Here is a 25,804-nt window from a genome sequence, read left to right on the forward strand (position 1 = left end):
TTCAGCCATTACTGGAGCTGCAAAGCAGTTTTTGCACCTATCAGCACTACAGTTTTGTCTGAAAAACATGAAATTCATCAGGTCAGTTAAAGAAAAAGGCAGGTGGAACTAATTTGGTTTGGAACACAGTCAGAGTGGATCGTTTGAACCGAAGGGTTTGTTTCCATGCTGTATGACTATAAGAGAGATTAGCTCACCAGCATCTTCTCAAAGATCATCAATAAATGCTGGCCTAGTTTGCGACGCCCACATCCCAACAACCACCAGAGAAAAAGAAATTTCATAGGACTGAATACTTCATTTAAGAAGTATTGAGATGAGCACTTGAGCACACAAGTGCTATGTATTAGAACAGATAAATGCTTGATGACTGACACAGCCATGATGGGGCGAAGAGTCTCTTTCCATACTGTAAAGCTCTATGATTCTATTGTGAAAAAGAACAGCCCTGGGTAGCTCTATGTGGGCATTTGTTCCTATTGTTTTTAGCACTTCAGGATAAAGAATAATTAGTCAGTACTTCTGCTTCTTCTCAGTGTCCAGTGCCTCCCTGTGAAAAAGTGCTCATTTTAACGACACTGTGGTTTTAAGAGGTGATTTTTGTCCAGTTTTTTTTTGAAGAAAGATTTTAAGGCAGAGGTAATAAGCAATCTACCAGAACCTCTAGGATAAACAGTTTATGAGGCCTTGGGGATTTTTTTCTCAGTTGGAACAATAGAAGCAGCCTGGACGGATGTGGTCAAACCCTCACAGAACCAAGATCTTTAGTTTAGCTTTCAGCATATTGCTTTGGGGTCTTGAAGAAGTGGAAGCTATTTTCTGTCTCTCACTCAGTTACAGCCAAGAGCTGGGGCCTCTCTGCCTGCTGCAGGAGTTGCATGTGAGGCAATCTGTTTTTTGAATTTTCATTTTTACCAACTGTATGTTTATGGGATGTTACTATATTGGAACAGTTAATTAGTATTGGTTACCGAATCTACAATTCTGTTAAGTTTTCCAATAGAGTTGTTATTCCAATTCCTTCTTTCTTGTGTTGCATTTTAACTATAGTGGATGAATAAAGTGTGCTTTGCTTTAAATCTGGTAGTTTGACCTATTGAATTGCATCTGGAACACAATACCCTACATTTACCGTTAAAATAAGAAAAAGTTGGGGTCCAGACTATCTTCTGAATATTTTAACAGAGTTTGGTCTGGTCCGTAATATCATGTACAGACTCCAGGGACGTAAGGCTCCATGTAGTTGAAAAATCTTTGGACCAAGGTAGTATCTCTGCATCATACCCCACAGAGGAGCAAACACCTTAATGAGAGGTAAAAAAAAAATCACCAAGCAACATTTACAAGTGAAAGTACTACATTAAAAATAAATTTGTCCTGACCAATATTTATCTCCCAATCAACACCACTAAAATAGTTCATTCTTTCCTTCTGTTGTAAAATGAACACACCCAGGTTTTCCCCGAAGAGGATGATAAGTTTACTTGAATTGTTTCAGATCTATGAGAACAAGAGTTTGCCATTTCCTTCTTGCATCTGCTTTGCCATTTGATGCAATTAATTCACTTTGTACCTCAGCTCCACCCAACTGCCTTGCTTTCATATAGCTTGCCATCCTTATCTAACACAAAAAAAGGCACTTTCTGCCACGGCAGTGCCAACTGTCTCAACATTTGGAGCATTTTTCGGGAAAGATCCTTTCACGTTTGGGGAGACAATGACCTCGTGGTATTATTGCTGGAATGCTAATTAATCCAGATACCCAGGCAATGTTCTGGGGACTTGGGATCCCAACATGGCAGAGGGTGGAACTTGAATTCAATAAAAATCTGAATTAAGAAATGAAACCATTATCGATTGTTAGAAAAAGCACTTCTGGTTCAGTAACGTCCCTTAAGGAAGGAAACTGCCTCCTTACCGGGTCTGGCCTACATGTGACTCTAGGCCCACAGCAATGTGGTTGACTCATAACTGGGCAATTAGGGATGGGCAATGAATTCTGGCACAACTGTGACACCTACATCCCACGAATGAATTTAGAAAAAGTTTGCACTAGGCTCACTGCAAAAAATGGTGCTACCTCAATTCATATCTAAATGGCCCAGCTCTGAATTGAAAACTAACTCCCCTGCAAACTCTCCACCAAATTCTGGATTCCCCTTGGTTTTCACTGACATTAATAGTTTGCTTAATCAAACAGATCACCCTTGATCATCCCTATTCAACAGAAAACAAACCAAGTGGCCAGGCTGACTATAAACAAGCTCAGGGAATGGGCTGTTGAGGGTGTCATACCTGCCAACAGTCTGCCCCTCTTCTCTTGTTATGTTCATGCCTGTGTGTCCTTGGAGAGAAATCACGCAGTGTCCATCAATGCTCTCAATTTCTTTAGAGAGAGGAAGGGGCACTGCGGGGAATACAGTGTTTTGTTCACCTCCAAGTCCATTTTGATTTACATCCTGCTGCTCTCCCTACCCATTGCCCACAATGGGCTGTGCTAGAAAATATCTAATTAGCTACACAGGTATTTCATTGGTAGCAGTTAGTAGTTTACATTGTTTTGGTGGTAGGAATGTAGCTCATAAAATAACAAACCAAGTCTATGCACTTTAGATATTTTCTCATCTACCTGTTCAGAAACATCACTACACAGCCCCTGGAGCAGGGGGAACCTGAACCTGGGCCTTCTGGCTCAGAGGTAAGGACACACCACTGTTCCAGTCTATGTAATTTGGGAAGAATGGAAAGGGTGGTAGTGGTAATGACATATGAAAGCACATTTTTAGTTATTTTCTGACCAACTTGTTCAGAGAAGCACCTCTGCACCAGGTGATCCTTGAACCCAGGCCTCCAGACACACAGCTCGGGGTACTACCACTGCGTCACAACAGCCCTATTTCCAACACTTTCAGATACTTTCAATCAAGCTATTCAGGCATATTTGACATGCCTCTGGTGCAGGTGGGAGATGAACCCGGGCCTTGTGATCGAGAACTAGGGACACTCACCACACCACAAATGCCCCTCAAGTGAGTACATCGTTACACAATACTTAACAGTGACCTGCAATCTGTCAGCTGAGCGAGTGCTTGAGGGTTATCATTTACCATGGGGATTCAGAGGAGTAACAGCACCGATTGGGTTGCTCTATAAAGAGCTGGCATGAACACAACGGGCCAAATGGCCACCTTCTGCGTCATGATGACGATTCCTTTCATCAGGTAACTTTTCCTCATAATTTAAACCTTCAAGCCCCAGTATCACTGTGCTGACTCTGGGCCACATTCTACTCAAGTTCCACTATATTCTGGCTGAACCGAGATGTCCATGAATGAACACAGTTACATCAAATGGGATTGAGCCAAGGCTCTGCACAGTTGTAGCGAAACTTATACAGCTCTCCAGCTGATTTTTTGGATTGTTTTTCTGTCTAAATTCTAGAACCTGGGTTCTCACAGGAAATTCCAGTCAATGACCCCTCATAAAGAAAAATAGCTTGGGCAACCAAGTTACCCTCGTTTTGAAAATGTTTAAAATTTGCTGTGTGCCAGTCAAAGAAAAAAGAAGGGCAGTCACCTCATGTTCTGATCGTGACAACATCTCTAGCCCACGGCGATGGAGCCACGATTTTTCTTTCCCTGGCAGCTGTATGCCAATGGAAACGTCTCTTGGTCAAAAGAAATCTCTGATTGACCTCGCAAATGTTCACTTCTGCGTCCCCTCCACAGGGTAACCAAAGGGAAGCCTTAAAAGTAGACAGCGAGAGATTATAAAGAAAGAACATCCTGTCTTTACAGTGGCACATTTCTTCGGAGGCGTGCCATAGAAGCCCTTCTGCCCAACTCGTCCATGCCAACCAAGTTTCCTAAGCTCAACTAGTTCCATTTGCTTGCATTTGACCCATACCCCTCTAAACCGTTTCTTTCCACGTACCTATCCAAATGCCTTTTATAAATGCTGTCCCTCATGTTCTTTTTAAAACTTTCTCCTATAACCTTAAAAATACGCCTTCTTGTTTTGAACTCCCCTACACTAGAGAAAAGGCCCTTGCTATTCACCTTATCTATGCCCGTTATGATTTTATAAACCTCTACAAGGTTACCCCTCAACCTCTTATGCTCCAGTGAAATAAGTCCCAATCTATCCTGCCTCTCCTCATTACTCAAACCCTCCACATACAGCAACATCAGGGTAAATCTCTTTTGAATTTTCTCCAATTTAATGAGTGGTTTGTGTGTGGAATTAACTGCCAGAGGGAATGGCGGATGCAGGTACAGTTACAACATTTGGATAAGTACATGAATAGTAAAGGTTTATTGCGATATGGACTAAATGCAGGCAAGTGGGACTAGTTTAGTTCGGGAACATGGTCAGCGTGGACCTTCTGGACCGAAGGGTCTCTTTCTGTACCATATGGCTCTAAGACTCTAAATGTTGCAACTATAGCTGCACCTACCACTTCCTCTGGCAGCTTGTTCCGTACACGCACCACCCTATGTGTGAAAACGTTGCACAAGCTCCACTTCCTAGTTTTACAAAGTAAGGCGTCCCACCTGCGGGTTGTGGCAAAGTCCAGTATGTAACACCACATTAGCGAACAAAAGGTGAACATGGAGGGGGGGGGGGGCTCTTTTAGTGTAAATATAAGACATAGAAACAGGAGTAGGCCGCTCACCCCCTCCAGCTCATTCCACCGTTCGACAGGGTCATGGCTTATCTAACACTCTTCATTCGCTTTCCTGCCCTGTGCCCCGCAAAGGGGCAGCTGCAAACTCCTCTTATTCGATGGTTGCTACGTCCATCAATTAGTTTTCTTTTTAAAAATAAGCACTTGCACAGATGGGAAGATACAGTCATGTAGGCCCCAGTATGGATCACTCAAGGGGGAGTGCACAAGGAGGACAGGCCAAATGGCCTCCACACACGTGTAGTCATCTCTCAGCCTTCCCCGCACCTTACCAACCCTTCATGCCTGGTCCCACATTTCATAAGCCTTTGAGATCCCCAGGAGTCACAGTAATTTACGTCCATTTTTTGCTTCTGTTTACCTTTGGCCATTTTTGAACCTCACCTGTCCACCTCAACGCCCCATTTTGGAGCAGGTCACATGGTGCCTGCCCCTCCATCACCCCCACCCCCTCCCGCCCACACCTGCGGGGTCACGTGTCCCTTCCCGTTTCCCGCTCCACCTTCAGCCGTTGCCGTTCGAACAGTCTATTTGGCGGGAGGAGGTGTGGCGCAGCTGGCGGCCGGCGGAGGCGGGGCCGAGGCCGATTGGCCGCCGCAACGCCGGCCGCGATTGGCTAACGCCCCGTTGCTAGGGGCAGGGCAGAGGCGAGGAGGCAGCCGAGGTGCTCTGTCGGTTGAGAGCATGTTCAGACCGCCTGTGGGCGGCGCTCAGGGAGGTTGGCTGTACGCGCTTTGCTCTTAAAACTTTTCCCTCTCATCATTATGTTTATTTCTTATTTTGGTCATTAGGCTTCCTCCATCTCATTTTTCTTACCCCTCGCTTTTTGTGGAGACTTTTTTCTTGCATTTGGCCGAGACAGTCTCAGATATTGAAGCTGTAATGCTTGCCATTTTAACAAGATACACATAGTTGTAGTAAGAATTGAATTTTACCTTACTGAATTCCTATGAAAATTTAACAGAATCAAACGCACATCGTTATATCTGAATATTTACAAACTTTCCTGTATTTGGGTGGGTGTGACTTTTCGATATTTAGATAGTGCAGTGCTTCTCCACTTTTAACATGCACATCGTTATATCTGAATCCTTATAAACATTCCCAGCATTTGGACGGAACAGACATTCTCAGATATTTAGATGCTGCAGTTGCTTGCTACTATAAAAAGTTAAAATGCACATCATTATAATGAGAATTGAATTTTACCTCACCCTGAGTTCTTACATACAATCTCCCTCCAAATCCAAACATTCCAATAACGTTTGAAACAGTTTTTTATGAAATATATTTTTGGTGAATTCCAGTAGGTCAGAAAATTGGAATGCATTCCATGTTTAAGATTCAGAGATTTTAAACTTTGAACAATCGGTTGCATTTCAGTTTGAGATCCATGGTCAGGGTTTCTGGAAATGTTAAGATCATAAGAAATAGGAAGAGGAGTAGACTATTCGGCCTCTTGAACCTGTTCTGATACTAATAGGATCATGGCAGATCTGACATTCCTCATGTCAACTTTCCTGCTGTTTTTTGTAACCCTTGCTTTCCAGACAGATCAAGAATCTATCTCTGCCACCACAATTCTCTGGGGCGAAGAGATCCAAAGACCCTCAACTCTGAGAAAAGGTTCCTCCTCATCTCAGTATTAAATTGGTGCCCCTTAATTCTGAGACTATGCACTCTGGTCCTAGACTGTCCCATGAGGGGAAATATTCTCTCAGCATTACCCTGCCAAGACCTTTAAGAATCCTAAATGTTTCAATGAGATCACCTCTCATTCTTCTAAATTCCAACCAGTAGAGTCCCAAACAGGTTAATCTTTAGTTTGCGTATAAAACAACTTATTAGACCTCAGCTGGAGTATTGTGTACGGTTCTGGGTGCCACACGATAGGCAGACCATGTTGGAAAGAATGCAGAAGTATTTCACAAGAATGGTTCCAGGGATAAGGAACTTCATTTATGAGGCTAGATGAAAGAGTTGGAACTGTTCTCTTTGGAAAGGAAGAGGCTAAGTGGAGATCTTGTAGAAGTTACCAACACTGGCATTTAACTAACAATGTGGAAAATTGCCCAAGTATGTCCTGTATACATGAATCAGTGCAAGTCCAATCTGGTTAATTATCACCTATCAGTCTGTTCTCAATCATCAACAAAGTGATTGAGGTATCATCAACAGTGCTATCAAGCAGCACCTGCTTAGCAATAACCTGATCAGTGATGCCCAGTTTGGGTTCCACCAGGGCCACCAGCTCCTGACCTCTTTACAGCTTGGTTCAAAGATGAACAAAAGAGCTGAATTCCACATGTAAGGTGAGAGTAACAGCCCTTGACAAGAAGGCTGCATTCAACTAAATGTGGCATCAAGGAACCCTAGCAAAACTGGAATCATTGGGTATCAGGGGAAAACTGTCTGCTGCTCAGAGTCATACCTGACACATAGGAAGATGGTCGTGGTTCTTTGAGGCCAATCGTCTCAGCTCCAGGACTTCTCTGCAGCAGTTCCTTAGGATAGTGTCCTAGGCCCAACTATCTTCAGCTGCTTCATCCAGGACCTTCTCTCCACCATAAGGTCAGAAGTGGGGATGCTTGCCGCTGACTGCACAATGTTCAGCACTATTCGCGACTCTTCAGACACTGAAAGCCACTCATCACCCTCACTTAGAAATATATTACTATTCCTTCACTGTTGCTGGGTCAAAATACTGCAATTCCCTCCCTAAGAGCTTTGTTGGTCAGCCTACAGCACGTAGACTGCAGTTCAAGTAGGCACCTCTCAAGAGCAACTAGGGTTGGGCAACAAATGCTGGACCAGCCAGCCACACACACATCCCACAAATGAGTAAAAAAAAATTTAAGGTAAGTTTTCAAATTCATGAGTGTGCTAGATGGTGTAGATAGAGGCCCCCACTTGTAAAGGATCAAGAACTATTGGGATAGATTTAAAGTGATTTGCAAAAGAAGTAAATGCAGGATTAGAAAAACCATTTTCACTCAGCAAGTAGCTAGGGTCTGGAATGCACTGCCTGGCGATGTGGTGAAGACAAAATCAATTTAGGTATTGAAGAGGGTACTTGATAATTATTTGGACAGAAGTAATGTGTAAGGGTTTGGGGAAAAAGCAGATTAGCACTAGGTAATGAAGTTCATTTGAAGAGCTGCTGCAGGCATGATGGGCTGAATGGCTTCCTTCTGTGCCATAACACTTCTGTGATTCATTAAGAAGGTGCTAATTAAGTTGGAAATTGACAGAAGAGAATTATTAATAGAACAGAACTTTTAACCATAATATAAATAGCATAGACAGCTTAACCCGATGATTGGCAATCAGGAATCAAACACTTGGGAAAGTTTCCACCAATTGTATGGAAATTTAATATATGAAGTTGGGTCTTTCATGACTTCAGGGCATCTCAAAGTACTTTACAGAATCTATTATGTCAGCACTTATTTACTACACCAACTCAGAGTCCAGACTGTAGTTTAGGTTATACTCCAGTGAGCCAACCACGTAATCTAGGCTGACAACCTTGAAATGAGATATTAAACCTGTCTCCCCTGTCCGGTGGATGTACGTTATCCCACAGGGACTATTCGAAAAAAGAATAGGAAAATTATCTCAGGGCAATCAACTTCACAGAAACAGCTTGCCTAGCCAACATCATGGTCTTACTGTATGAAAACTGGTTGGCGCATTTCCTACAATAAAGCAGTTACTGTAATCCAGATTATTTATTTTTGATTTCATGCATAGAATGTGGGTGTTACTGGCCATCCTTAATAGGTCCTTGACTGAGTGGCTTGCTCGAGCTATTTCAGAAGACAGTTAAGAGTCAAACTTATGAACGTGGCTTACACGTGGATCAATACAGGCAGTAAGTTCCTTCCCTGAAGGGCAATGGTGAACCAGAAAGGTACTGATGACAATCAGCAATGTTTGCCATTTGTTTTTAATTCCAAATTTTTATTGAATTTGAATTTCATCATCTCCCACCTTTCACCATTTAAACCCATGTCACTAGAACATCTGACTAGTCCAGTGAAAGTACCTTATGAAACTATGGCTTTAAGAGATGTAATTTATCTGGAAGTTTTATGAAGAATGTTAAGAGAGAGGTGTCAAGTAGTCTGCTCAGAGCCAATAAAGTAAACAGCTTGTGAGGCGTTTCTTTTAAGTTGGAACAGTAGAAACAGCCTGAGTATGTGGGGTGAAGCCCTCAAAGAACCAGGATTTTTAGTTTTAGTTTTCCAGTAGCAGGTGCAGCTGGGACCTTGAAGCTGGATGTCGAAACTGTTTCTTCTCTCTCTGTTACAGGTAAAAGCTGAGAATTTTCTTCCTACTGCTAGAATTGCATGCGAGACAATCTGTTTTTCTGAATTTGCCTTTGCCAAGGGTATGTTATGTGATGTTACCATAGTGGAACAGTTACTGTTAAGTAGTTAAATAATCAATTATTTTGTTAAGTTTTCCAATAGAGTTAAGTTATTCCACTTCTGTCTTTTGTTGTATTTTAACTCTAGTGTATGAATTAAGTGTGTTTTACTTCAAGACTGAGAGTTCGACCAATGGAATTGCATATGGCACACAATGCCTGGCACTTGCCTTTTAAATAATCAAATTTTGGGTCTGTGCAAATATATTTTGAGGGGGTTTGGTCTCGTCCATAACAAATTAAGAGCTCTTGTTGTGATCAAAATCTCTAATTCCAGGTTGGGTTTTGGATTATGGGATGCAAAGGCTGTGAGTGATGAGTGCTGGTGTTCTCCTTTCGGGGTTTTGAATTCAGTCAGTTTAAACAGGGTGTGTCTTGAGTAATGATGGCTCTTTTGGTCACTAAGAGTTCCCTGGGGGTGAAGGATGTCACTTTCGGAGTTTTATAACTTCTGGAATTGGCAGATAAGGCGGATTTCAGGCTGCCTACTTCTGTGAGGAAAGGTCAAAATATACCTCTTAAAGCCATAGTATTGTCACATACCACACCTCTTGTAAACCTCATTGTCTGTAAAGCACTTTGAGAGATAATGTGGTCATCAAATTGATCTTGGAGGGAGTACAACGTAGGTTCACAGGAATGATACCCGGACTTCGGGGTTATGTTATGAGGAGAGATTATACAATTTTCGCCTGCTTTCTCTAAAATTTAGATGGTTAGGAGATGATCTGATCTAAATCTTCAAAATATCAACAGGAAAAACAGGTTAGATCAAGATAAACTATTCCCACTAGCTGGAGATTCTACAGCTAGGGGTTCTCGTGGTCTGAGAATTAGTGCCTGACCATTCAGGAGAGATATAAGGGAACACTTCTACACATACACTATGGGGCAGATGTTTCAAACTGTTCCACAAAGAGTAGTGGATGCCGGATTAGTTGTTAATTTTAAATCCAGGGTGGATAAATTTTTAAGTTATTAAGCAATATAAACTAAAGGTTAGTATATGGAGTTAGGCTGCAGATCAAGCGTAATCTCATTGAATGGCGGAACAGGCTGAAGGGGCTGAATAGCCTAATCTTGCTCCAATGTTCCAATGAAACACTCCAAATAAATAGAGATATTCTTCTTTATACCTTGTGGATATTATATAAAATAGGTACAGCAGAACAGTACTGAAACAGATTATCTGGTCTTTAAATTCACTAGTACTCATGGCACCTTGCTCTATGTTAACTGGATGCTATGCTTTCCTACATTACACTGCACATGGCTTGTACTTTGAAATGCCTTTGGGTTATGACAGGCTGTAAATGGAATAGAATAACAATTGATTGCTATGTGTATTTTTACAAAAAGAAGGTGAAAAATTTTATAAGTTGTACATCATGACACCTAAATTAATGACAGAAGTCATAAATGAGAAGAAAAACAGTGAAAGTTTAGCACAGTTCAGTTAACGACTCCAGGGTTCGCGGTACTCTGGAAAACTGGGCTGAGACCGCCATTTAGGGCCATACAGAGACTGCCGTGTTGAGACAAGACCTTCACACTGGACTGCTGGAAGACCCGAAAGCCAGCAAAGAAGACTTCTGAGACTGTCCCTCCTGGACAAGACCGCCACACCAGGTAACTGGCCTGCCAAATGCCAGGTTTATACTGCCATTCCAGGCTGTTGGAAGCCACCTCACACTGGGCTTAGGCCATCAGAGGATGCCTTCTGCCAAAACAAAGAAGGTAAGTTACCACTATAAATCAAAACAAGAAAAAATAGCATTGAAAGTAAAGCCTTCGGAGCAGATGAGCTCCCGATGCACATTGCTCTGCTACTCTGCTGCCATTTCTCTTTCATATAATTTCTCTGAATTTTCCCAGTGGTTCTCTCAATTCATCGACACAGTTTCAAAGGAACCTGGATAAATCAGAAAAATTAGATGTCTGTTGATCTTAGGGCAGGTGATCCAAAAAGCTGTGCAGGAGATTCCCTCTAAATTAGGAAAATCATAGGTACAACTAAGAAAGAGGGACTGCTGAGGGAGTATGAGAAGTCGGTGCTAAATTAAGAAAAACCTCAAAATTGCTTCCCGTGCTTCAAAGTTGCTACCCAATATGTGTTAGAGAAGTGGGTTGTGTTTTGTGGGACAAAGCACCAGCGCAGGGAAAAGTGAGATCTGCAGTGGGCAGAACAGTTGCAAATAATCCAGAAAAGTGTGAGGTGATAGATTTGGGAAGAGCTAACAAAGCAAAGATGTACACAATAAATGGCAGGACGCTAAAAAGCACCGGAAATCAGAGGGACCTGGGTGTGCATGCTCACAGATCCGTGATGACAACAGTACGGATCGATAAGGTGGTTAAGAAGGCATATGGAATATTTTCCCTAAACAGTCGGGGCACTGAATACAAGAGCAGGGAGATTATGATGAAGCTGTGGGCTAAACCACAGCAAGAGCACTGCGTGCAGATCTGGTCATGCACTATAGGAAGGAAAATGATTGTACTGGAGAAGTTTTGGAGGAGATTCATCAGGATTTTACCTGAACTGAAGCAAATCAGCTATAAAGAGCGTGTAGATAAGCTAAGGTTAGTTTCCTTAGAGCAGAGTTGGCCAAGGGGCGACTTGATTGAGGTACACAATATTATGATGGGCATAGACAGGGTAGATAGAAAGAAACCTTTCCCTTAGTAGAGGGATCAGTCACCAGAGGGTATAGATTACGGGTCAGTTTAGAGGTGATTTAAAGACTTTTTTTCACTCATAGAGTGGATATCTGGAACCCACTGCCTGAAAGGCTGGTAGTGGAGGGAACCCTCAAGACATAAGAAATATTCAGATGAATACAAGAAACATTTTTGCATACAAAGCTGGAAAATGGGACTAGGATAGATAGGTGCTTAATGATTAGCATTACCACAATGGGCCGAAGGGTGGTTTCCATGCTGTAAAACTGTATGACTATGATTCTATGAATATATTGTCTACATCTAAACTGTGTTGGGACTCTTGTTCTTGTAAGCTGTATAACTAGGAACGTAGGGAGGGCTTTAAACTAAATAGAGGGGTGGTGAGGGATCTAGCTTGGGTCATTGTACCAAGTAAAAGGATAGAGACAAGGCAGAAGAGCCAAGAATATTTGTGGAAACGGAAGATCACAGAACAGCAGGAAAGGACAGTGAGTGAACAAACTGAGGAAATACTAGCAGTTAAGATATATTTAGCTTGTTTTAGCAAGATGGCAGTGGAGTAAAGTTCATGAACCAGATCATGTTTGCTCCAACTGCATTTCTTTTTGTTTCATTTTCCGAATTTTTTGTTCTTTTTTCTCTATCTTCTATTTTCTTTACTTACCACTTGAGCTGGGATGGCACAGTGGACCTCCTGCGAGCCAAGTGCCGACTTCGAGTGAGCCCAATGCAGCGGAGAGGAGATCCAGCGTGTACCTTGAGTATTTGTAAAAACATGAAATGTTGGGGGGAGGGAGCATGGCAGGGGCTAGGGCCCAGCATGAGCACGGATGGCAGCAGTGGCAATTGGTGGTGAAGGATGGCAGCAGTGGCAATTGGTGGTGAAGGATGGCAGCAGTGGTGGCTGGCTGTGAGGGAAGCTGGTAGTGACGATATTGTGGTTGGAACCAAAGCCTTGCGAGTTGCGGCAAAGCCTGGTGTGCCCAGTTGGGTCTTAGCCCAGCCCAGGTGAAAGCGTGCCCAGCATGGGGAAGAGTGGGCTGGCTTGGTGAAGCCCAGCTCAAAGGCCCATGGCTCAAGAAAGGACTGTATTGAGTACCTCTGATTTTAACTTTATTTCTTTATTTTTCAACTCGTATGCTAAGAAAGCTGTAGTGCAGAACTTTTTAACTTATTTCTTTATTTCTCTATTTCTGTAACTAAGATTTGGAACCGAGGTGCTTTGTAGATTAGGTTAGATTAGATTAGATCTGTACTTAAGATGGCGCCGTGTGTGGTGACATTGTACACTTTTCACTGTACTCTTATACCCTGTACTTGAGAACATTTGGCAATAAAACCTAAACCTAAATCTAAGAATCTAAAATCTAAACCTAGATGCTACAAAGATAACAAAAAACCTAGAGACTCTGTAACTGAGTATGGATAACATTCATAATAAAATTCATGTATAGATTGTGTACATTGAAGTGAATAAAAATGAACGATATCAGTTACAGAAATTTAGCTGAAGGATTACAAGGATTGGGTCTGAATATTAATGGGTATATAACATTTGAAAAGAATAGGAAGCCAGGTAAGGGCAGAGAGATAGCACATCTCATCAAGAATGCCCTGGTAAAATAGTTAGAGTTACCCTTCATTCAACATGAAAGGTTATTAAGTAAAGTAAGAGCTCATGATATAGCAGTTTACCTATTAGCATGGATAGTAGATTGGCTGCCAAGTAGAAAACAACAGAGCATGTGCATAAATGGGTCTCTTTCAGATTGGCAGGAAGTGATGAGTGGATCCTGGTGGTTTGTGCTAAGTGCTCAACCTTTTCAGTTTATACCAATGACATAGATGAGGGATTGAGGCACGGTTGATAAATTTGAAGATGTCACCAAGATAGGTAAAATAGTAAGTTGTGAAGATGACGTAACAGGATGCAGATGGATACAGTTAGATTGAGGTGAGTGGACAAAGATCTGGTAGATGAAGCATAATGTGGGAAAATGTGAAGATGTTCATTTTGACAGAAAGGATAAAAAGGCAGACGATCACCTAAACAGATGCTATGAAGTCAACGGTGTAGGGATACCTAGGTGACCCTGCACATTATTCACAAAATGTTAGTACGCAGAATCAGCACACAATCGAGAAGGTCAATGTGATGCAATCCTTTATTAGGAGAAATATATGCATACAAGTAAGAATGTAATGCTTCAAGCGCTGTACACTTCTGGTTTCCTTATTTGAGGAAGGATTTAAATGCGTTGGACGTGGTACAGAGGAAGTTTACTTGTGGAATCATAGAGTCGTACAGCACCAGAACAGACCCTTTGGCCGTACCTGCCAACCATCATTCCAAACTAAACTAGTCCCAGCTGCCTGCTCCTGGTCCATATCCTTCCAGACCTTTCCTATTGATGTACTTATCCAAATGTCTTTTAAATGTTGTAATTGTACTTACATGAACCACTTCCTTAGGACGTTCATTCCACATGTGAGCCACTCACTGTGTAAAAAATTTGCCCCTCATGTCTTTTTTAGGATCTCTCTCTTCTCACCTTAAATCTTCACTTCTCTCCCCTAATCTCAAAATCTCCCATTTTAGAGAAAAGACAACTACCATTAATTCCATCTGTGCCAGCCACTATTTTACAAACTCCTATCTGGTCACCTCTCAACCTGCTACATTCCAGTGCAAAGCATCCCAGCCTTTCTTTATAACTCAGACCTTCCATACCTGGAAACATCCTGGTAAATCTTTTCTGAACCTTCTGCAGCTTAATAATATCCTTCCTATAACTGGGCAGCCAGAACTAGACAAAAATTGATTCAGTGAGTGAGTGGATGATCTTAAGAGGAAGATGTTTTCACTAGAGTTTAGAAGAGCAAGAAGTGATTTGACTGAAATTCATAAGATCTCAAATGCCTTGAGAAGGTGGATGTGAAAAGGATGGCTGAGTCTGGAACTAGTATACACTGTTCTAAAATGAGGGATTGCACTTTTAGGACAGAAATGAGCAGGGCGGGGGATCAACCCTCTCTGAGTGTGTCAGACTTTGAAACTGTCTGCCTCAGATTGTAGTGGAAGCAGGATCATTGAATATTTTTAAGTTGGGTTAAGCTTCTTGTTGGGCCAAGTCATCAAACGTTATTGGAGTAGATAGGAATGTGGTATTCAAAACACAAATTCATCAGTCATGATAATAAAACAAAGAACTATGGTCACTAGAGATCTGAAACAAAGAAAGACAGAAATTGCTGGAGAAACTCAGCAGCACCTGTGAAGAGATAACAAAGTTAACTGCTCGAGTGCAGTGGCAAAGGGTCCCAAATGGCTTGGTACCATACTCAGGTTTATGATGAGAAGTGCCTTAGGACATTTCATTCTGTTAAATGGATCCCAGACAGATGTTAAAGCATGAAATGAGAGTCAACTCCTTTTCTTGATCTTTAACCTACATATAGGACTCAGCATTACATATGTCTGCCTCTTTCCTGCTAAGGTCAGAAGTCACATGGCACCAGGTCATAGTCCAAAAGGTTTATTTGAAATCATAAGCTTTTGGAGCACTGCTCCTTCTACTGGTGAATATACCTGACAAAGGAACAGTGCTTCAAAAGCTCATGATTTCAAATAATCCTGGAGTTGTGATTTACAACTTTAACACCACCACCCCCATTAGTATCTCCACATCAGTCCTTCCTGCTCACCCACTGTCCTGCCAATTAATTTATACTAGTTTGATCAATCACTGAAAACAATTAAATTGAATTAACCTAAATTGTGCCACATTAAACTTAGTTAAACAGGTGGCAGCCCTTTAAAGGAACACTGTAACTAAGGATAAAATCTCAAAGGAAACTTAATAAATTGAATGGAATTTTTTTTTGAATGAAGATCATGCTGTTCACCCCCTGTGGTGCCCACTGGTCACAGAAACCTGAAACACAGTCTCTCTTCACATTCTTGACAAATCAATTAAAATCATTAACTTAAATTAAACCAAAGTGAACAGGTGGAAACCATTTAGATAGACATGTAATGACAAAATCTCAAAGAAAACTTAATAATTTAAATTGAGATGTGGTTTTGGGAGGAGATAATGTTCAATAATGTACAGTCGCTTCATAAGTGCCTGAAGTACTTAATGAGGAAATGCTCTCCAACCAAGTGTCTCTACATATTTAATATACCATTGTCAAAAGATGCCATTTAAATATAATTTGTTGTTTTAGGCACTATGCTTGATGCCTTGCATTTGTTGTCAGTCACTTGCAGGCACCATGTTGGGTTTGAAGTCAAACACTGACATTTGAATGTAATTATTGTAATTGAGAATTTAGGACTTGTAGATCTGAAGTAGGACCTTGTAGTAACCATTCCCAGACAATGTATTTGTATGTTATTTACATCATGTGACTTTATATGTTAATAATGTTCAAAGTAAACCAAAACTTTGTGTTATTTTAATTTCCCGATTTCTGCTTCCCCCCTGTTAACCACCTATCTCTTAATGTCATCTCAAGTTACATAATTTTAATGTACTGGAAACAAGTATTTTCCAAGCATTTCACTTGTCATATTTGTTACACACACACACAGTAATAGTTGCTTTGTAGCATGTTACAAAATTGTAAATCAGTTGAAGTCAAATGTTGTCGTAAACTCTTCAAGAAACTAATTTCAGTCCTGACATTGTGTTGCCAGGTTGAAACAGACAGTAACATCAAAGTTTGTTCTGACACAAAGAATAATGGCAGGAGCTTTAGTTAGAAATGAATGATTCTTAATTATTTTGTCTTAAGCTGATAAGTTGACACATGAGCAACCTATTCTGTATCAGCATGTATAACCCACATATTGATCTTTTTCCCAAACAAACCGATCAGTTATTATGATGCACTTTTGGAATAGGAGGCACTTGAACCTGCGACTCCTAACCTAGAGATAGAGACATTACTACTGTGCTGCAAAAGCTGCCTATAAACTGAGTGTATGTTTAGCTACATAGGATTTGCCGTATTGCTTTATTCTTGTTAACAGTCTCATTAGGAATTTCACTTTGGTCACTTTAGTTGCTGAGTCAGCTGGGGTTTTGATTGTGGCTTTGTGTAGTATGGTAGTGAGCCCCAGATAATTAACGACTGCATTTCTAATCTGCATTGAAGTGGTTGACCTTAATCAAGGTTGTCCATGGAAAAAGACTTGCATCTGTATAGCACTCTTCATGACTTGTGGTAGCTCAAAGAATATTGCACTCACTTGAGTGCTTTGGAAGTGTAATTGTATTGGAGGGAAAGTGACAACCAATATATGCACAGTAAATTCCCACAAATAGCAGTGGGGTAATTACCAAAATATCTGTTTTTGTGATTAATATTAGCCAGGGCACCATGGCGATATCCCCTGCTATTGTCCTGGGATCTTTTCCATCCACTCCAGCAGGTAGATGAAACCCCAGTTTAACGCCTCACTTGGAAAATGGCACCTGGGGGAGTGCAGCACACTCTCAGCACTGCCCTTGATTTTGTGCTTAAGCAGGACATAAACCCAGGAATCTTGCGACTCAGAGGCAAGCGTGCTACTCATTGAGTCACGACCATCAAAACAATCTAGATTGTGTTATGACCCTTATTATTGACCCTGTCATCTTCCATTAATAAATGGCAACTGGGGGAGGGGCTTGTCACCCAGAATTCCAACCCTATAAACATTGTCCAGTGAACCTCGATAGAGAGTGTTCATGTGTGGCTCTTGGATGTGAACTGATCTGGTTGAACAGCCTCCTACTTCTCAAACATGAAGAAGAGCTAAACTGGCAAAATGTTAGTGAAGCTGCTATAATTTATCAGAAATCAGAATTATAGTCAGAAAAGCCACTTTCTTCGAGTGGAAGGGCTGCTGAGCAAGGAGTGAAAGTCTTTGGGGGCTAGAGTGGTTTAGGCAAACAGTGCAGAATCAGATCAACCCTGATGTTATTAAATGGCAGAACAGAATCGAGGGCAGAAAGGCCTACTCCTGCTCCAAATTCATATGTTCAGCAAGTGTGATCAACTGTATGCAAACACCAAGATATGGAAAATAATGGGCACCATGAGAGGGGAGTTGGGCAAATCCAGTTTCAGTGTTACTTGAGGGCCAGATTGTTTTCTGACATCTCCATACAGTAAAAAGATAAAAGAAACTCTGGCATAACAAAGTGTGGAGCTGGATGAACACAGCAGGCCAAGCAGCATCTTAGGAGCAGGAAAGCTGTCGATTCAGGCCTAGATCCTTTTCTGATGAAGGGCTAGGCCCAAAACGTCAGGTTTTCTGCTCTTAAGATGCTGCTTGGCCTGCTGTGTTCATCCTTGTTATCTCAGATTCTCCAGCATCTGCAGTTCCCATTACCTCTGAAAGAAACTCTGCCATTAAGCATTGAATTAGGCCATTCAGCCCTCGACCCTGTCTAATCAGGCAGGCTGATTGGCTGATCACATTGGTTTTATCCACCAAGCTTTCTGATTTGTAGCCAGTGTCAGTTGCCTGCATAGCATCCTTTCATTTGCGCTGTCATCAGGGGAATTGACTAAGAGGAGCTAATGGGAACTGAGGTAACAGCACAAACATAGCCTTTTCCCCAGTGTGATCGTACTGTTTTGTTTGTTGTTTTCAACTGTTTGCTTTCAGCTGCAATTAGTTTATGGTGATCTGATTTCACCTCAACTCCACTCTCTCACCTGGCCTGCCCCATTATACCCTTGACTTTCTTGCAGATCAAGAGTTTGTCTAACTCATCCTTGAATATATTTAAATGACCCAGCCCCACTGCCATCTCGGGCAGAGAATTCTAAAAATTAGTAGAGTCATACAGCACAGGAACAGACATAGAACATAGAACATTACAGCACAGTATAGGCCCTTCGGCCCTCAATGTTGTGGCGACCTGTCATATCAATCTGAAGCCCTTCAGACCCTTCAGTCCGACCAGTCCATGCTGACCATAATCCCAAACTGAACTAATCCCACCTGTCTGCACTCCGTCCAAACATTTCTTATTCGTATATTTATCCATATGTCTTTTAAACATCATAACTGTGCCTGCATCCAGCACTTCCTTTGGAAGTTCATTCCACACATGAACCACTCTCTGTATGTAAAAAATTAATGTCCCTCTGTGGGAAGAAATTCCTCATTACCTTCTTAAACGGGAGACCCCTTATTCTTAAACTCTGCTCCCAGTTTCTGGATTGCCCATTAGGGGAAACTTCATTTCAGAATGTACACTGTCATGGTTCCTCAGAATTTAATATATTTCACCCTTACTTTTAAACTTCACTATCATTCCAACTTGTTCAATCTTTCTTCAAAAGTTGAGAGTTAATTATTATGCCGTTGATCTCGGGCTAATCAGCAGTGAGGTACTATAGCCAGAGAGTACAGGTTGATTAAGTTTGTATTCTCTTAAGTAGAGAGGCTAATTTGAGGTATTTAAGGTGATCAAAGGATTTCATCGAATTGTTAATTTGTGTTTTTGTTACAGTGCCCCATTAGGGGCTGTTTAATTCAATTTTGGTTTTGGGTGTGAGTTTGTTTGCTGAGCTGGAAGGTTCGTTTTCAGACGTTTCGTCACCATTCTTGGTAACATCATCAGTGAGCCTGCGACGAAGTGCTGGTGTTATGTCCCGATTTTGGTTTTAAAAGAGATAAACTCTTTCCTCAAGTGGGGAAGTCTAGAACAAGGAATTGTAATTATAAAGTTTGAAACTAGCTCGGGGCTGATGTTGGGGAGTACGAGTTCACACAAAGGGTATTTTGGAACTGTTTGAGGCTGGGGGTCAATTTAAAATGTCAAAACTCAGATTGATGGTATTTTTGTCAGGAATGGAATAGGGATTCAAAGAGGGTAGGTTGAATTAAGTGTCAGATTAGACAGGCTTAAAGGCTGAATGGCCTAATTCAGTGCTTCATGGAGGAGCTCTTTGATCCTTTTACTGCATGGAGATGTCAGAAAGTCATTTGGCCCTCAAGTAACACTGACACTGTATTTGCCCAAATCCTCTCCCATCCGTGCCTATTATTTTCCACATCTTTGGTTTCTGCGTATAGTTGGTGAATACACATTATGTCAATATGTTCATCATCTTTGTTCTGTCCACCAAAATGTTCTCCCTTTGAGAAACCCAATATGGTAAACTTTTCCTGACTCCTTTAGTATTTTCTTACCAGCTTGAGGTGTGACTAATAGTTCTATCAGTGATCACATAATCCCCAAGCCTATAGCCCTTTAACCAAGACTCACTCAATGTGACATTTCTCACCCATGTTTGAAGTAACCAGTGAGATTGTATCTCAAATCTTAACCCATGGCGTCTTTGCAGAGATGAAATATCTCCTTAGAGGCAAATACAGCCCATCCAGACAACTAAACTAATTCTGGCCACTGTACAATAGGAAAGATGTCAAGTCTTTAGAGGGGGTGCCGCGGTGAGTTTTTTAAAATTCTGTAATGGAACGTGGGCATCTCTGGTTGGGTTATAATTTACTGCCTGTCCCTAGTTGCCTGTGAGAAGGTGGTGGTGAGCTGCCGCCTTGAACTGCTGCAAGTCCATGTAGGTACACACTCAGTGCCCTCAGGGTGAAAATTCCAGGATTTTGACCCAGCAGTGGTGAAGGAATAGCAACACATTTCCACGTCAGGATGGGAGTGGCTCAGAGGGGAATTTGCAGAGGGTTCCCATGTAGCTGCTGCTCTTGTCATTTCAGATGAAAGTTGCTGTGGGTTTGGAAGGTGGTGTCTAAACATGTTTAGTGAATTTCTGCAGGGCCTCTTGTAAATAGTACGCATTGCTGTTATTAAGTGTCACTGATGGAAGGAATGGGTGGTGAATGTGCTGCCATTCAAGTGGGCTGCTTAACCTGGATGGTGTCAAGCCTCTTGAGTGTTGTTGAAACTGCACCAATCCGGGCAAGTGGGGAGTATCCCATCACGCTCCTGACTTGTGCCTTGTAGACGGTGGATGAATCAAATGATAGAGGGGATGAGGAATCTAATGAATCAAGTGGCCTCCTTCAGTGCCATTTATGGAGAGACTAGAGAGATTGGGGTTGTTGTTCTTAATGCAATGAAAGGTGAGGAGAGATTTTATATTGGCGTTCAAAGTTACGCAGTGTTTAGATAAAAGAGATAGGAAGAAACTTTCTCCTGTTGGGAAGATCTGAAACCTAAGGATACAGATTTGAGATAAAATAAAAATACAGTAAGTTGTGAACTAGCGAGTTTTGAGAAGATTTGTAGCTCAGGTTGAGGTTCTGGATGTAAGTTTGCTCGCTGAGCTGGAAGGTTAGTTTTCAGATGTTTTGTCACTTTTTTTTATATTTGAAAAAATATACTTTATTCATAGAATGTACAAAAAATAACATTTATACACCTACCCAGTCATGCAAGTCACTCCGGGTTACCCAGGGGGTACGTACACCAACTAAAGGGAAAAACAAAACACAGAAAAAAAAACAAAGCAAAGAAAACACCCCGGCAGTCATCACCCCGCACAGTCCCAGTTGGCCCCCTGACCAGTTGGGGAAGGCGCCAGCTGGGCCCAGTTACCAGATAGGGTTCTTTTTCCTATTCTGGACGAGGAGGTTCATATGGTGGTCTTTCCCCACCGCGCCTTGGCGGCGGCTGCCCCAAGCTTTAGCGCGTCCCTCAGCACGTAGTCTTGGACCTTGGAGTGCGCCAGTCTGCAACACTCGGTCGGGGTCAGTTCTTTCAGCTGGCAGACCAGCAAGTTGCGGGCGGACCAAAGAGCGTCTTTCACCGCATTGATGGTCCCCCAGGCGCAGTTGATGTTGGTCTCGGTGTGCGTCCCCGGAAACAGCCTGTAGAGCGCGGAGTCCCGCGTCACAGAGCTGCTCGGGATGAACCTTGACAAATACCACTGCATCCCCCTCCAGACCTCCTGCGCATAGGCACACTCCAGAAGGAGGTGATCAACAGTCTCGTCCCCCCCGCAGCCACCTCGAGGGCAGCGTGCGGTGGCACAGAGATTCCGGGCATGCATAAAGGATCTCACTGGCAGAGCCCCTCTCACCGCCAGCCAAGCAATGTCCTTGTGCTTGTTTGAAAGTTCTGGCGATGAGGCATTCTGCCAAACGACTTTGGCAGTCTGCGTGGGGAACCACACGACGGGATCCACCCTCTCCTTTTCCCGAAGGGTCCCGAGGATACTACGTGCTGACCACTGCCTGACGGCCTTGTGGTCAAAGATGTTTCCTTTCAAAAATTTCTCCACGAAGGACAGGTGGTACGGGACGGTCCAACTACTCGGAGCGTTCCACGGCAACAAGGCCAGGCCCATCCTTCGCAACACCGGGGACAGGTAGAACCTCAGTAAGTAGTGACACTTGATGTTTGCATACTGAGGATCTACGCACAACTTGATGCAGCCACACACAAAGGTAGCCGTCAGGGTGAGGGTGGCGTTCGGTACGCCCTTTCCCCCATTTCCCAGGTCTTTGTACATGGTGTCCCTGCGGACCCGGTCCATCCTCGACCCCCAAATGAAGTGGAAGATGGCCCGGGTGACTGCAGCGGCGCAGGTCCAGGGAATAGGCCAGGCCTGTGTCACATACAACAGTACCGAAAGCCCCTCGCACCTGACAACCAGGTTCTTACCCGCGATTGAGAGGGACCGGAGCGTCCACCTGCCCAGCTTCTGCTTCAATTTGGTGATACGCTCCTCCCAAGTCTTAGTGCACGCCCCAGCTCCACCAAACCAAACACCCAGCACCTTCAGGTAGTCTGTCCTGACGGTGAAGGGGATGAAGGAGCGGTCGTCCCAGTTCCCGAAGAACATGACCTCGCTCTTACCCCTATTGACTTTGGCACCCGAGGCCAGTTCAAACTGGCCGCAGATGTCCAATAGCCTACTCACCGACCGACGATGGGTGCAGAAGACGGCGACATCGTCCATGTACAGGGAGGTCTTGACCTGAAGGCCTCCGCTGCCTGGGATAGTCACGCCCTTCAGCTCACGTCCTTCCTGATGGAGGCGGCGAAGGGCTCCACACAGCACACGAACAAGGCAGGAGAGAGCGGGCAGCCCTGCCTGACTCCAGATCTAACAGGAAAACTGTCTGATTCCCACCCGTTGATCGAGACTGCGCTAACGATGTTGGCGCAGAGCAGCCGGATCCAATTGCGGATGCCCTCCCCGAACCCCAATTTGGAGAGGACGTCCCTCATGTAAGCATGAGAGACCCTGTCGAAGGCCTTCTCCTGGTCCAGGCTGACGAGGCAGGTGTCCACCCGCCTGTCCTGTACGTAGGCGATCATATCCCTGATGAGCGCGAGGCTCTCAGCGATCTTCCTGCCCGGCACAGCACAGGTTTGGTCAGGGTGAATCACTGACTCCAGGACAGACCTGACCCGGTTGGCTATGACCTTGGCCAGGATTTTGTAGTCCACGTTCAAAAGTGAAATGGGACGCCAATTCTTAATTTCTTCCCTCTCCCCCTTCCTCTTGTCAATGAGGTTGATGATGCCCTTCCTCATGGACTTGCACATTTCCCCTGCCCGAAGCGCACTATCGTACACCTCCAGCAGGTCCTGGCCGACCAGGCCCCACAGAGCGGAATACAACTCGACCGGTAAGCCGTCGCTTCCGAGAGTCCTATTCCTCTCCAAGGACTTGAGGGCTCTGGTCAGCTAGTCCAGGGATATCGGCCGGTCCAGCCACTCCTTCGTGCCGTCGTCTAAGACCTCCGTGATAGACGACAGGAACGACTCGGAGGCCGTGCTGTCCGTGGGCTTCGTGTTGTACAGTCCGACATCTGTTGATCCTCAAAATGTCGGGCCGAGACGACGTCACCGAGCCATCGTCCTCCTTCAGCCGGCTAAGCACAGTGCTCTCTTTGTGCACCTTCTGAAAGAAGAAACGCGAGCACGTCTCGTCCTGCTCCACGGAGCGGACCCTGGACCGGAAGATTATCCGGGAGGCCTCCGCGGCGAAGAGCGAGGCTTGCTGGCCCCTCACCTCGCGGAGGTCCTCCGTGACATTGACCCCCATCAACTGCAGAAGGAGCAGGTTCTGCACCCTTTTCTGGAGTCGCGACAGCTTTCCCCGCCTCTCTCTTGCCTTCTGAACACCCTTGAGGACAAAGAACCTCTTGATGTTCTCCTTCACCGTCTCCCACCTGGAGACTCAAAGAGGGGTTTCACGGTTCTCCAACCGGCGTACTCCCTCTTAAGCTCCTCGACATTCTCTGGGGTCAACAGAGTCGTGTTGAGCTTCCACGTCCCCTTGCCGGCCGGCTGGTCGTCCTGTATGTGACAGTCGGCCAGCAGGAGGCAGTGGTCAGAGAAGAACACTGGCTCAACGCTGGTGGACCTGACCGAGAACGTCCGTGACACAAACAGGAAGTCTATCCTTGAGCGGATAGACCCGTCTGGCCGCGACCAGGTGTACCTCTGCTGCGCTCCGTCTGCAGGGATGCTGAAGACGTCAAACAGCTTGGCGTCCTTCATCGTGCCCATCAGGAATCTGGACGTGACGTCCAGTTGACTCCCCCCACCCGCTGTCCCCACGCCGGATCTTCCATCTGCATCAATGATGCAGTTGAAGTCTCCGCCTAGGATGACCGGCCTGGACGTAGCCAGCAGGGGTGGAAGCCGCTGCAGGATGGCCAACCGCTCACTCCGTACCACTGGGGCATACACGTTGATCAGCCTCAGGGGAGCGTTCCTATAGGTGATGTCAGCCACTAGGAGGCGCCCCCCCCCCGCCCCGACCACCTCCTGAACTTGAGAGATGGTGAAGTTGCGCCCCCGCAGCAGAATAGCCAGGCCCGAGGAGCGACAGTCGTTACCCCCCGACCAGATCGAACGCCCACAGGTCCAGGCACCGGACCATTTCCCGTACCTGCCGAGGTGCGGTATCCCGCACTCCTGCAGAAACAGGAGGTCCGCCTTGATGGTGGTCAGGTAGGCCAACATGGACACACATCTTGCGGTTGACTTGACGCTGCGCACATTAATGCTCGCAACTCGTACCCCCATTGTGGGCAGTGACCGCAGTACCCTCCCCAAGTCCAAGGTCCAGCCCCTCCATCTGTCCCTGCATGCCCATTGCCCGGGCTAACTGCTGGACGCTCTCCGGGCTCAGGAAACCGTCCGTGCTGCCTTCTGGGTGGCATCCCCCCGTCAGGGGTGCGGAGGCAGGAGGGTCCGGCTCCAGGTCAGGCTGGGGACGCGCTGTTTCCTCCTTCCCGCCTGGAAGTTCCGGGGGGCCCTCCAGTGCTCCAGCGGCACTTGACTAGGTGTCGGAGAGAGCCTCAGAACGCCTCCCGTCACCTGGAAGCGGGGTGCTGCTCTCCTTCCCCCTCGAGATCTTTAACTTCTGCTTCGGGTGGGCCCTCTCCGAATCCCCCTCGTCAGAGGAGCTCTTATAGCCCCCCTGTATCTGCCTCTTCCCGCCTGATGGTTGCGGTTCCTGGGCCGGTCGACGCACCTTCCTCCTTGCTTTCCGGACTGTTGTCCACTCCCCTGGGTCGCCTGTCGCCGCCTCCATCGACTCCGGGTTGTCGGGGGGGATCGGAGCCTGCAGGGGTGCTTTGCTGGCCTCGGGCCCATCCTGCGGGGCTGGGCCCTCCTGCACGGCCTGGCCCTCCTGCACATTAGTGGGGTCCTTGCTGGGGCCTGGTGCCTTCCTCTCCTCCGGGGTCTGGCCCCGCATTGCCCCTGCCGGCGACCTCGGCGTAGGTGGTCCCCCGCCGTGGGCATGCCCTATAGAGGTGGCCCGCTTCCCCTCAAAGGTTGCAGCTTTTCTCTTGTGGGCAATCCTTTGCAAGGTGTCCCTCCTCCCTGCAGTTCCTGCAGATGGTGACTTTGCAGTCGGCCGCCACGTGACCTGACCTACGACAGGCATGGCAGACTTTAGGTTGCCCTGCATAGGTCAGGTAGCCCCTGCTCCCGCCGATCGCGAAGCTGGACGGTGGGTGTGCGACATTCCCGTCCGCGCCCATCCTC

General features: G+C 44.8%; 1 protein-coding gene across 1 annotated transcript in view; it reads right to left on the reverse strand.

Moving 5' to 3' along the window:
* LOC125447744 (meiosis initiator protein-like) overlaps positions 1–25,804 on the reverse strand; it is a 182,120-nt gene that overhangs the window by 76,463 nt on the left and 79,853 nt on the right. Inside the window, exon 3 of the mRNA XM_059640887.1 lies at positions 3,577–3,745. Within this exon, the coding sequence (XP_059496870.1) occupies positions 3,577–3,600 (24 nt within the window). The 5' untranslated portion in view covers positions 3,601–3,745. The remainder of the gene's footprint in view (positions 1–3,576; positions 3,746–25,804) is intronic.

Source organism: Stegostoma tigrinum, chromosome 39 (assembly GCF_030684315.1).
Source record: "Stegostoma tigrinum isolate sSteTig4 chromosome 39, sSteTig4.hap1, whole genome shotgun sequence".
In the NCBI taxonomy this organism is placed as follows: Eukaryota; Metazoa; Chordata; class Chondrichthyes; order Orectolobiformes; family Stegostomatidae; genus Stegostoma; species Stegostoma tigrinum.